Raw genomic sequence first — 11,860 nt, 5'->3', positions numbered from 1 at the left:
AGAGAGAGAGAGAGAGAGAGAGAGAGAGAGAGAGAGAGAGAGAGAGAGAGAGAGAGAGAGATTTTTTTTTTGTTTTTTACAGAAAGCACCCAAGTCACAAACATCTGCATTGCTACAGGGTCTCCAACTCACTCAGCCTCAGAAGAATACTTTTTGCTGCAGCGACCCTATGAAACACTGCAGCCCACACATCTACTCTGCTATTCACAGACAGTGCCCTCAAGTGGACAACTAAACTCAGCCTGGACAAAATGTGCATAAAACCTCACCACAACAAACAAAACATTTCTGTTAACAATAAAAAGTGGTGTGCTAGAAACAATGCAGCATTAATGACTTTTAAACAAATAACCTSCAAAGCAACATGACACATATATGCCATATTGGTGCAATGTTTGAGTAAAGACCTTCCATTGCTTACGTCTGGTAATAATGTTCCAGGTTCTGGGAACAAAGCCACTCCTGGAAGGCAAAGTCTCTGAGAAGCTGGATGTGAGCCTCTGCAATTTCCCTCCAGCGCTGCTGCTCGCTAACGACCTCCTCCAGACGGTCCAGGACACTCAGACTCAGTTCCTCCAGGGTCTGTACATCTGGATGACACATGGACAGCACATTAAAAAAAAGCCCAATGTCCCTCTGGCAGACAAAACAATGTCAACTAGGACTACTGCAAACACTGCCTGAATATATTTTAGTCTGACACTAAACAGAACAATCGAGCATTGCGTTATGCACTCAATGGGATGGGAAATAATATATACAAACTGTAACCCACTGACCTTCAAATAAGTGCCTGTATTGAGAGAGGTTGTGTCCTTGGAGCCATTCTTCAATCTCACTTTCTTTTCTGTTCTTCCAGCGTATTTCCCAGAAGAAGATCCACAACACTGAGCAGAAAAGAAGGGTCAAGGAGAAGCGGCGGTCCATCAGACCATCTTTGAGCCTTCACTCATGTCCCTCCGTGCTCACAGAACTGCCACATACTGCAGTAACCAGATAACCTGCAATGTAAGCAAAATGTACAATGTAAATGTAAAAAAGGTAAAATAATAATAATAATAATGTAAAAAAACTGTTCAATAAAGTTATGTCAAGTACTCATCTGACAGTTTAGGTTTTCAACACCTTAGTCAGTTTGAAAACTTTCAAATTTCGTAAGAAAACAGTGAAACTGAAGAGTGGAAAATAATATGACAAGGAAAATACTGGATTATAAAATAATGTATAAAAACAAGGATAAAAGTCTCAAAGGCTGTTGTCTACAGGCACTGAAGCAAAACAAATCCAGCAATAATCTATTTGTAATTTTATCCGACAACAGTGCAATGATGAGCTGCCTGGACTCGGTAGCTCAGGTTACAAAAAGGTTAACYAAATGTTATTTGCTGCCACAAACAACAACCAACCAGACAAAAATCTTCAGCAGCAATAATATATTATCCTAACGTGCATCTCACGTGACTGCCATCAGTGATCTTTACAAAAATAGCAACACCACGGGGCAAAATATAAACGTTAATTGCAACACAATCCCTTTCGCTTGTCACATTARGCTGTTTGAACCTACAGCAGCTGCTGTATAAAGACAACACAAATGCTAACACAGCTAGTCAATTTAGCCGACAATGTCACTGTCTTTTCTAAAAAAAATCGGCAACAGCCAATAGTGGTTATAAGGGCGTGCATCCTCAAAAGTTCATAACGAATCTTCTGAAATATAACTAATAAACAAAGCATGATCCTACCAAGGTAAAACAGCAACTAATCCATCACGCTAACGAACGCCGCAAATACCTTCGTCTCTCAGGCGATAGCGTAGCTGCCGGATAGGTGTTGTGCTGAAAAAACGTACCCCTCCCGTCAAACGGTCCCACTTTGTGGAACACGTTTAAATTAAACTATTTAAAAATAATAATAATATGATTATTATTATCATCAATATAGCGGTTGGGTGAATTTCGTTGTTGTAGCTGTCCTTTTCTTTCTTTTTTTTCTTTTTTTTTTTTTTGTATTTTTGACTGTAATTTTACATGTGTCCTGTTGTGTCTGTCTCTTGTATAGCACTTTGGTTGGCCTTGTGTTAGTGCTTTATATATAAAAGTGGTATGGTATGGTATGGTATGGTATGGTATGGTATGGTATGGTGTGGTCCTGGTACAGAGCAATATAACCCGGTAGCCTAGTTCACCAGATAAAATGCATATATCATTAAAAAATATAATAATAATTGTGTATTAAAACCCCGAACGTAGTTTGTCATTTATGAAATTTACTCAATTTATTTAACAAAACAAACGCCTTCTTGTGACGCGCTAGCCTTTTAAGGAAGGGGTGCTTTTTTTCTGCTCAACACCTAGAAGCGAGCACAAATCGTCGATGTTTGATTGCGTCATCATATCGTCGACGCACGAGGAGTGAAGGACCAAAATTCATCCAAAATCAGACTTCAGCCAAGGATTGAAAATCAAAGCATGGTAACTAATAATGAACTGCTTTACAGCTACCTTACAGTACGCTTTTTAATTTGTTCCAGTTTGCTATCTTGTGTTAGTTGTTACTTGTTGAATTTAAAGCTACGTGAAGTTAGCTCAGCTAGCCTAGCATCTCACGTAAACTGGTTGCTCTCCCTTTTTTAAAAGGAAGATGGAATATTTAATATCAGTGATGATATAAATAACTTTCTGCTGATTGTGATGTTAACTTGTATTTGTTTCTTTTGGGGTTTAACTTTTGTTAACAGGGGAAGCAGAAGACAAAGAAGTTTGCTGCAATGAAAAGAATGATCAATCTCAAAGATAACAGGATGTAAGTTTTATTTGTTTTATTTTCTTACTAAAGTCACTGATTTAATCATCTTTCGTACGAGTCCAGGCTACTTCATTTATTCACCTAATTAAGGGTAACAAAAATGGTTAATAATTGGTTGTTMTTTTTTTCTTTCTAACACAACTTCCTACTTCTGTTACAGAAAAGAGAAAGATCGAGCTAAAGCAAAAGAAAAGAAAAAGAAGGACCCCTCTGAACTTAAGGAACGAGAAGTGTAAGTTTGTCTCACAGCAGATTAAACTTGAACCTAAGTGTGGTTCTGGTCTTCTTGACTTTTCTCTTTGTTTTTTACTCTCACGCAGCACAAAGTATCCATCATGCCTGTTTTTCCAGTACAACACTCAGCTTGGCCCACCGTACCACATTCTTGTTGACACCAACTTCATAAATTTTTCCATCAAGGCCAAACTGGACATTGTTCAGTCTATGATGGATTGCCTTTACGCCAAATGTAAGTACTACTACAATTCAGATGTTATATTAGTTACTTGTTATACTAAATGTAGATGGTATAATTGGGTAATAATACAAAAAAAATTGTGTGTTGTTATCTAGGTATCCCATACATCACAGATTGTGTGATGGCTGAGATTGAGAAGCTTGGATTAAAATATAGAGTTGCACTCAGGTACAAAATTGTGCTATAATTCAGTTCTGAGGGCAAATACCTATTTTTTTTTTCTTGTTTGGCTAAACAATGTTTTTCTGATTTACATCRATCTTTTCTTGTGCCAGGATTGCCAAAGATCCTCGGTTTGAGCGCCTACCCTGCTCACACAAGGGAACATACGCTGATGACTGTTTAGTCCAAAGAGTAACACAGGTAATATATCTAAAGATACAGTTGTTCGACAGGCATACGTTTAGCAGATTATCAATTTACTGGTGAACACTGTGATTTATTTAACAAAGGTTAAAGAAAGATACAGGTAAAAATTCTTTGGTTGCAGCAATCAGGAAGTAAAAACGTAGTTGTAATACTGTGGACAGCCTATGGAAATGATGTAATTGATGGAAAACTCTTACACATTCTCCCTCAGTAACAGACTAGTGGGTGCTCCAGGCTTGACACTGAGGTTATAATTGAAAATCTGAGTAGCCTTGGCAGCTCGCTCAGTGTGAAGGATGCTGCATAAAACCAGCCTTTGTGGATGACATTCAAGATAAAAATCATTTCATGCTCTTTAGGACAAAACTGCAARATTAATCTTGACTGAACAGCATCAAATATGTCTGATGAAATTTTGGAGCATACTTTGATCCTGGTTTATGTCATGCAGTGTGATGTAAAAGGCCGCAGTGTGATGACGAAGACTGATTACACAAAACATTTGTTGATTCTACATCAACTGGCAGTAAATATTATAAAATACTCAAAAGAAATTCCTAGTTTCTAGAAGCTTTGCAAACGAGAAATATTTCAAAATAATAAGGATTCAAAGTGTTTTGCAAAAATCTTCACCGGGTTGGCCAGCTCACTTCAATCCAACAGAGATTTTTAACTGATTTTTWAAAAATGAATATACTGTTTGTTCAGCAAAGAGGAGCTCAGAAAAATGTTTGGTCTAGAAGTTCTAAAACCTGTATCTTTTGTAAAACAAAAAGGTGAACACGCATAATACTGGGAACATTTTATGTTTATTCAAAAAACGTTGACCTTATTTTGCATGTAGTGCTGTAGTTGCATAAAACCAGCATGTTCATCTTACAATTAATAATATCCAAACCTAATACAATTTTTACTCAYTTAACATAATTGTGGTACAGCTGGTGGTTTGTTTTTATGTGATGTAGTCCAGTGTTTTTTTGGAGAAGAGTGAATAAAAATATAAAAACTGTTTCTGCAGCACAAGTGTTACATCCTGGCTACTGTGGACAGAGATCTGAAGAGAAGGGTCAGGAAGATACCTGGAGTCCCCATCATGTACATCTCAAACCACAGGTAACATGTTCCTGTAACCACAGGACTGTGGACGCAGCCCTGCTCTTCCATTGCATGTTTTAGTTTGACCTTATTMAGAAAGTTGTCTCAAAAGCTTCAAATGTGTTTATGCACTTTGAAAAAGTAAAAAATAAAAACATCATAAATGATTTTTATTTCTAATTACAGGTATAACATCGAACGGATGCCTGATGACTATGGTGCTCCAAGGTTTTAAAATAAATCCACCTGAGCTAGATGTGTAAATAGACTAAAGATTCCAGTTGAGTTTTTTTTCTGATTTTTTTTTTCAATTTCTTTTATTTTATTTTATTTTATTGGTGTGTATGATTAATAAAGAAAGGTTAAAAACACTTAGTTTTGACATTAAATTTGTTTATTATCAGGGTGAATTTGATTATGTTTCATCTCTGCAAATTAAATAATTTTCTCTTTGTAAAATGTTTTGTTGCAAATAAAAAAAACAATTGAAATGTTTTCTTCATTTAAAAAACAAGTTTTATCTAAAAAACATAATTGCAGAATTCCTTTTCTTTTTTTTAATAAACAATTTAATTTCTTTGTGTTTACATTCCAAATTGACACAACTTTCAGCCATGATAAAAGTCAATATTTGTATCGGGTCTCAAACGAACGTCTTCCGAGGAGCACCTGAATGCACCACTTCTCTCAGCTGAGATAAATCATGCGCATGCGCAGTAGTTGAAGATCGGGGAGTGTCTGAGCGAGCGGCTCGTTGACACTCGAAGCCGTAAAGAGCATCTGCTGCAGGAACAATGAATCGACTGACCTGGGAGGAAAGGATTTTGTGAGACTTTCCTGAACTGGACGGTTGGGGTTGAGATGGGATCTTAAAGGAATTCTGATTTATTGGATTTTTTTCTTTTTCTTGGCGTGAACGACCTCTAACGGTACAGGGATTTTGTATTTGTTGCATTCGCGACTTTATGATCGCTTCTCCTTTAAAAATAGCACTTGTAATAAAATGAGGTTTTACATGTTACAGCTTAAATCAAACTGATGCCTTATTTGCAGGAATAGATAGKCTTTAGCGTGGAACACTTGCTGCAAAGTCTTTTTTTATTTCACTTTTAAATCACTGCTTCATTCACTTGCCTACACTGGAGCAAATCAATGCATTGGTTGATTTTTTTTTTTTATGAGACACACTGCTGTCATAATCTCCTGGACGTCATGCCTTGACCATCTGCTGCTGGAACCTGTTTTAATCTGCTGATTAACCAGTWAAGGTCCAGCATCACTCAGATCATTACTGGGACTGTGTTGTGCTGCTGCCTGCTCAAGGAGGGATGCTGAAGGRCACTGTGGGCTCAGTGGAGGAGAAGGATGAGGAGCAGGAGGATGAAGGTGAAGAAGAGTTGAGGGACGGAGGGGTGCCCTTCTATGTGAACAGAGGAGGCCTCCCGGTGGATGAAGACACTTGGGAGAGGATGTGGCGACATGTGGCTCGAATCCATCCGAATGGTGAAGCCCTGGCGAAGGAGATAAGAGGCTCCACTGACCTGCCCAAGGTAGAGTCGTGAAGGAAACTAAGAAAATACAACAGTATGTTGTAGTTTAGTTCATTTAATTCTTTGTCCAAGATGCATTGCACAACACAAGATGTATCAGATTAGTTCCTTTTCAGTCATTTGTCCCATATACAACTGTGTGTTGTACTTTGTTCCATTCCTTCAAGGAACCGTGGTTATATTCATAACCTTARGATTTCTGTTACTTGCAACAGGATATTGTRTGTTATAAGAAACCGAAAAGAGCTCAGAMGTTTAATGAGATTACATTCTGGAGCTGTTGTGAATACTGTGATTGTATGAAGTTGTTTGTGTTGCAGATTCCAGTACCAAGTGTGCCTACATACCAACCTACGAATACGATCCCCCAACGCCTGGAAGCCATACAAAAATACATCTGGGAATTGCAGTATCCTTCCTTTAAAATCTGTAAAAACCTTAATGGGCAGGCTTCAAAATATCTGATATTTTACACTGATTTTTGCTGTAACTGAGTGTAATATTATATATACMTCCATAGTTCTATTGCTTTCTTAGACATAAATATGGGTCAACCAGTATAGATAAAATGTAGGCCAGTGAAGAGCCTACAACCTCAATCTTCACTACATGAAGAAATTCATTCATAATTAATCAGCAATCTCKAATATATATAATAAACGGTCAGCAGTTTGAGGAGTTGTGCTCTTCCATCACATGTTTCCGTTTGACTTTAACCGGTTCTTACAGGTACAATCACACAGGAACACAGTTTTTTGAGATCAAGAAAAGCCGACCTCTTACTGCGTGAGTAAATCTCACTTTGAGTTCCAACCTCTGTGAGGTTAAAGACATCAGCCACAGGATAACACAGGTGGTGTTTGTTGATGTCTTAAGGTTTTACTCAGTGAGGGCTGATGGATGTGGATTAGCTGTGTCTTTTTTTTTTTTTTTTTTACCAGGGCTTTGGGAGAAGCTCCTAATGTCAGTCAGCGGATGTCTGTGTCTGTCCTCACTTTATTGGATTTAGATTCTGTTTCTCAGGCTCAAATAACATGTTTTTTTTTTCTGTGACTAGCTCCCTGCTGTGCTGGTGTTTTTTTGCTAACAATCTTTTTATTTTATTTTTTTTATTTATCACAGGTTAATGGACATTGCCAAGGAGATGACACGAGAGGCTCTGCCAATCAAATGTTTGGAGGCGGTGATCCTGGCAATGTATCTTTAAAGCCACAAAGAGGATGTTGCATGACAGCTGAAATTTTAATTGTGTTATTGCATGTTTTGTTGTGATGACTGTTTAGTGTGGACCTTGTGTCTCAAGGTCATTTCTGAAAAGACCTGATTCCATCTGATGTTGAGTAAAATGAAAACTCTACTTAAAGGAGACATATCCTGCTTTTAAATCCATCCTTTACACACTTGAATCCTTCAGTTGGGGGTCTATATGAAGTGGAACTGCAATGCTTTGGTCTGGATTCCTCAAAGCACTTTTTTTTTTCAAAGCTTGGAGTTTCATGAGAGAGGTGAATGCGAAAGAGAGACCGCAGAAATTATTGGCGTTATTTAAATTAAAATTACTATGTGCCATGAAATTCTTGGACGGGGGGCCTTAGATAAGGATAGGGGCAACACTGCAGCCATTTGTAAAATTAGCATTAGCATTAGTGGTTAGTTTCTTAGCTACTCCACAATACATTTCATCTCAGTAAGTCTTAAAATGGATTAATTAAAGCCTTTTAAAGTTAGCTGTGGTGGCTATTTTGAAAATTTTATTAGCATGAACCTACAATAACTTTCTACTTTGTAGGTCTAAAAATGGACGAATAATAAGTTGCATGTTTTTTGAGTCACTTGTAGCTACGATCATGCAAAATTTGAGTTCAATATTTTTTAAAAACGGCTGAATTAAAGCCATTTGGAGTTAGCTGTGGTGGCCATCTTGAATTTTCAAATTCAGAGCGCTTTTCTTTATTTACATGTGCCTCCTTGAAAAACACACCTTTGCCACCCCTGTGCTATCCCTTGCAAAAAAAAAGTCTAACTCCACCACTGTTCAGAAAACATCAAAATAAAATACAGAAAACTGAACGTGTTGAAAAATATGACTCAAATTAGAATATAAAGATATTTAGCCAGCACTGGTAGAGACTAAATTCAAAATTTCTTTACTCCTACAAGTACAAAATAAAAGGCATTTAATTGCTAAAGACGTAGATATTTTCATGATATGTCCTCTTTAAAAACAAATGCTTAAAATGCATTCATATGTAGAAATTAGAGCACCGATGTCCCTCACCTTGACCTCTCCCGATCCAGTCATCTCACCAACAACATGCCCGGTGTGGAGCGCTTCCCCCTCAGCTTTAAGTCTCACTTCTCAGGGAACCACTTCTACCACATTGTGCTCGGCGTTCACAGCGGGGGGCGCTTTGGCGCGCTGGGCATGAGCCGAAGGGAGGACCTCATGTTCAAGCCGCTGGCGTTTCGAACGCTGCTGGACTTGGTGCAGGATTTCGAAGGCGCCTACAGGGCCTACTGGCACACCCTGCGCAAGATCAAGATCGGCCAGTACGTGTCCCACGATCCTCACAGCGTGGAGCAGATCGAGTGGAAACACTCGGTCCTGGACGTGGACAAGCTGAGCAAGGAGGAGCTGCGGAAAGAGCTGGAGAGACACACCCGAGACATGAGGCTGAAGGTACAGTGGGATGCTCTTCTGTGGCCTTACTGGTTGTCTGGTGTTCTTGTAACTTATTTAGCAGTAAAATGAGTGGTAAAATTGAAAGTAATGATGAGAAAAACAATTTGTCCTCAGCAAATGAACTGACCGTCCTATCTGCTTATTAAATTTCCTTTGACRGAATGTTCCACGCTCAGTGACTCGGTTCATCTGCTGGCTGAGAGGCAATTTCTTCCAAGTGTTTCTCTCTCATCATCTTTCACGCTAAGATAATGTACTGTGTGTAATAAAACTAATGCTTTGCGCACGGATGGCTCAGTCCATCAACAGCTGCTCTTTTACGCTGAACGTTCTGCACAATCACTTTGAAGGCATGAACAGATTTTAAGCCACGGGCACTCTAACCAGGACGGACAGCTCACCAGGGTAATAATAGCTGGAAGTGAATGAAGTTCTGACGAGCTTGTTCATTTTTCCAAACTTATTTCTGCAGATAGGAAAGGCGGCGCCGCCCTCTCCCGTGAAGGACAGGAGAAACAGCGTGGGTTCTCCTCATAAAGGACRAAACAGCCCCATTCGGAGGATCAGCCGAGTCGAGAGACGGTACGGTTGATCCCAAACTGARTTATTCCTCCTTATTTAGGTGCTGGAACATAATTTAGACAGCAGGGCGGGTTTTGCAACTTTAGYCAAAACAAAAACAAGAGTAAGTTCTGAACAAACTTGTTGGAGCCTAAATGCGTTACAAATGTAACCATAGTTAAGTTTGAGTTCAAACTGATACAGAGATTCACTTAAAATCATAAAAAGCATATGTGTGATATTTAGTTTATTTTGTAATAATAGAGTAAAAAAATGCAGGATTTATTAGAGGTTACATTTGTTTCCAGTGTAGAATTAAGTGTTTGGATGATTACTATGGGGGGTTAATATGATCGTCTGTGCAGTCAGTCAAGTATGAGAGAGTTTTTTTTTTTACTTCTACCATTAGGTCTCTTTTTTTCTATTCCTATCTTTATCTTTGTAATTTTGGAAAAATTTGTACAAGTTTAGATTTTTGCAACAAAAGTAAAGTGTTCAACTTGAATTCCAGAGGTCTATAAAGTACTTGAAAAAAATAACTAAGTAAAAGTAAAATGACATGAACAGAAAAAATCTTTGGTAAAAATGTTTCACTGATGAGAAAACTACTTAAGTCAAAGTAATAAAACTGTTCACACAAATTGGGAAAATAAAAGTAGTTTTACACACTCTAATAAATAAATTGTTGAATTTACTGAACCAAACTGGCTCCACTAAGCCAGYTTGACTAGACTGAGCTATATGTGTTATTCTTTGCTCAATTTACTCGACCAATCTTAACTTTGTTGAGTAAATTCAACACTTCATTTTTTAGAGCGCATAAACATCTTCTTTTATGATGTGTTTGAACATATTTAATTTTGTAACAAGTAACTAGGTGTTAAATTTTAAAGTAAAGAAGTAAAAGTATCATTTTTAGCGTTAAAATGTAACAAAGTAAAAGTACTGTAACAAAATGTACTTAATTATTATAAACCTCTGGTGAAAACCTCAGTGGGTTCAGTCAATGGAAACCTYCACTTGTCCTTTTTACTATTTATTTAAATTTTTCTCTTTTCTTTTTAGCAGCCCCTCTGGAGAGAAGAAGGCCTTGGAACAAAAATCAGCAGATATCAGCGGATACCAGATTCGAGTCTGAAAACAAATATTGTCCTGCTTGAAGCATTTYTCACACACCTGTTTATGGGACCACTAACTAAATGAAATCGTGTGCACATTGACTTGCTCACTGGATGTGGTCTTGAATGGATCACTATAAAAATGTTCTTCCTGAAACACTTTATTCWGCTTTTATGTTGTTAAAAGCTTTTTTTTTTCTGAAGCAGCTGAAGTAATTGGTGCTGGCTGTGCTCCCAGTTTATAAAAGGGGTGGGGGGAGTGCATTTACATAGTTAAAAAAAAGGTAGTTGATCTTTCTCTGAAGCTGTGGAAAAATGCCAGTCAATGTAAATGTACAAATACACACATCACATGTCTCTATGCTGTTAGGTTTCTCTGCAGTCATCATACTGGTAGTATGCAAAGACATGATGTATTATAAAACCACTTTGACTTCACTGGGTAACAGTTACACCTATAATGAGTGACTAGTGTATAAACCCTTGTGCCTTGTATAAAAATAAGGGGAAAAAACTATTACTGAGCCCAATATTTTAGTTTTTATCTGAGCACTGTGTGACACAGTGAGCCAACACCCAGAGACGAGCATGTTTAGGATGCTGCTATGTCAGGATGAGTTATATATTCAAAAATAAAGGGGCATTTATTAACCAATTTTCAGAAACTGACTCATGAACCATCTATTTCTAAATGACATAGCTGCCACTCATCCCTGCTTTTAATCAGTCTATACATCATGTCTGTGGCTTATCTGCTTAATACCGTCCAACTTTGATTTGTAGCAACTTTCACTTGCCTTAAGTGATGTTCAAGTCCCTGACTTCCACTGAAACAAAGATGTAAAAAGATGTTTTACTGCACTTTTATCTGGATTTTGTATTTTTTATTACAATTATTGTCATTTTATACTACCTACAGTGTTTGTGATCACCAGTTAACACTTAATATTCACCAAATGCTGTTCTGAATGTTGCTACTGTCAGCATTTTTATCTAGTCTGGGTGTTTTTATTTCAGCGTTCTGAAATGCATTTGTTTTGCAGAATCACAATAAAGGTTTTTTGTGCATTATTTTCATTTTTTTTAATCAAATTTATGGTCACTTTCACATGCATTTCCGAAATCTCTGAGCTATAATGTGGACAATGAGTACATATAGTTATGTCAGGAAATATTTTTAGTGGATAGATTTTTTTCC

At 37.6% G+C, this 11,860-nt stretch overlaps 3 protein-coding genes across 6 annotated transcripts in view; 2 read left to right on the top strand and 1 right to left on the bottom strand.

Annotated features, from left to right (window-relative positions):
* arel1 (apoptosis resistant E3 ubiquitin protein ligase 1) overlaps positions 1-1,820 on the bottom strand; it is a 15,888-nt gene extending 14,068 nt beyond the window's left edge. The window contains exons 1-3 of one of the 2 annotated variants that reach the window (XM_014029855.1): positions 1,746-1,820; positions 780-1,001; positions 422-590 (exon numbers count right to left, since the gene is read on the bottom strand). In XM_014029855.1, the coding sequence (XP_013885309.1) occupies positions 422-590; positions 780-927 (317 nt within the window). In that variant the 5' untranslated portion in view covers positions 928-1,001; positions 1,746-1,820. The remainder of the gene's footprint in view (positions 1-421; positions 591-779; positions 1,002-1,745) is intronic. The other variant, XM_014029856.1, reaches the window with a different exon arrangement.
* Positions 1,821-2,365: 545 nt separating this feature from the next.
* Positions 2,366-5,241, top strand: fcf1 (FCF1 rRNA-processing protein). Its single transcript, XM_014029854.1, has 8 exons — positions 2,366-2,474; positions 2,741-2,805; positions 2,969-3,040; positions 3,129-3,277; positions 3,382-3,454; positions 3,562-3,649; positions 4,674-4,768; positions 4,937-5,241. The coding sequence occupies exons 1-8, from the start codon at positions 2,472-2,474 to the stop codon at positions 4,983-4,985; spliced, it is 594 nt and encodes a 197-aa protein (XP_013885308.1). The 5' UTR covers positions 2,366-2,471; the 3' UTR covers positions 4,986-5,241.
* A 210-nt stretch (positions 5,242-5,451) lies between these two features.
* vash1 (vasohibin 1) lies at positions 5,452-11,733 on the top strand. Of its 3 annotated transcripts, none has more exons than XM_014029851.1 (8): positions 5,460-5,679; positions 6,074-6,300; positions 6,621-6,709; positions 7,030-7,086; positions 7,423-7,497; positions 8,599-8,980; positions 9,456-9,565; positions 10,610-11,733. In XM_014029851.1, the coding sequence occupies exons 2-8, from the start codon at positions 6,079-6,081 to the stop codon at positions 10,680-10,682; spliced, it is 1,008 nt and encodes a 335-aa protein (XP_013885305.1). In that variant the 5' UTR covers positions 5,460-5,679; positions 6,074-6,078; the 3' UTR covers positions 10,683-11,733. The 3 variants fall into 3 exon arrangements, with proteins under 3 accessions (XP_013885306.1, XP_013885305.1, XP_013885304.1); XM_014029850.1 differs by having other exon boundaries at positions 5,933-6,300; XM_014029852.1 differs by having other exon boundaries at positions 5,452-6,300; positions 10,613-11,733.
* The last annotated feature ends 127 nt before the right edge of the window (positions 11,734-11,860 follow it).

Source organism: Austrofundulus limnaeus, unplaced genomic scaffold (genome assembly GCF_001266775.1).
Source record: "Austrofundulus limnaeus strain Quisiro unplaced genomic scaffold, Austrofundulus_limnaeus-1.0 Scaffold959, whole genome shotgun sequence".
Lineage (NCBI taxonomy): Eukaryota > Metazoa > Chordata > Actinopteri > Cyprinodontiformes > Rivulidae > Austrofundulus > Austrofundulus limnaeus.
This window is presented reverse-complemented; position numbering and strand designations above follow the sequence as displayed.

Coding starts and splice junctions, on each gene's coding strand:
- fcf1 (XM_014029854.1), top strand. Junction 3,278..3,381: donor GGATTGCCTTTACGCCAAAT/GTAAGTACTACT, acceptor GTTGTTATCTAG/GTATCCCATACATCACAGAT. Junction 3,455..3,561: donor AAATATAGAGTTGCACTCAG/GTACAAAATTGT, acceptor TTCTTGTGCCAG/GATTGCCAAAGATCCTCGGT.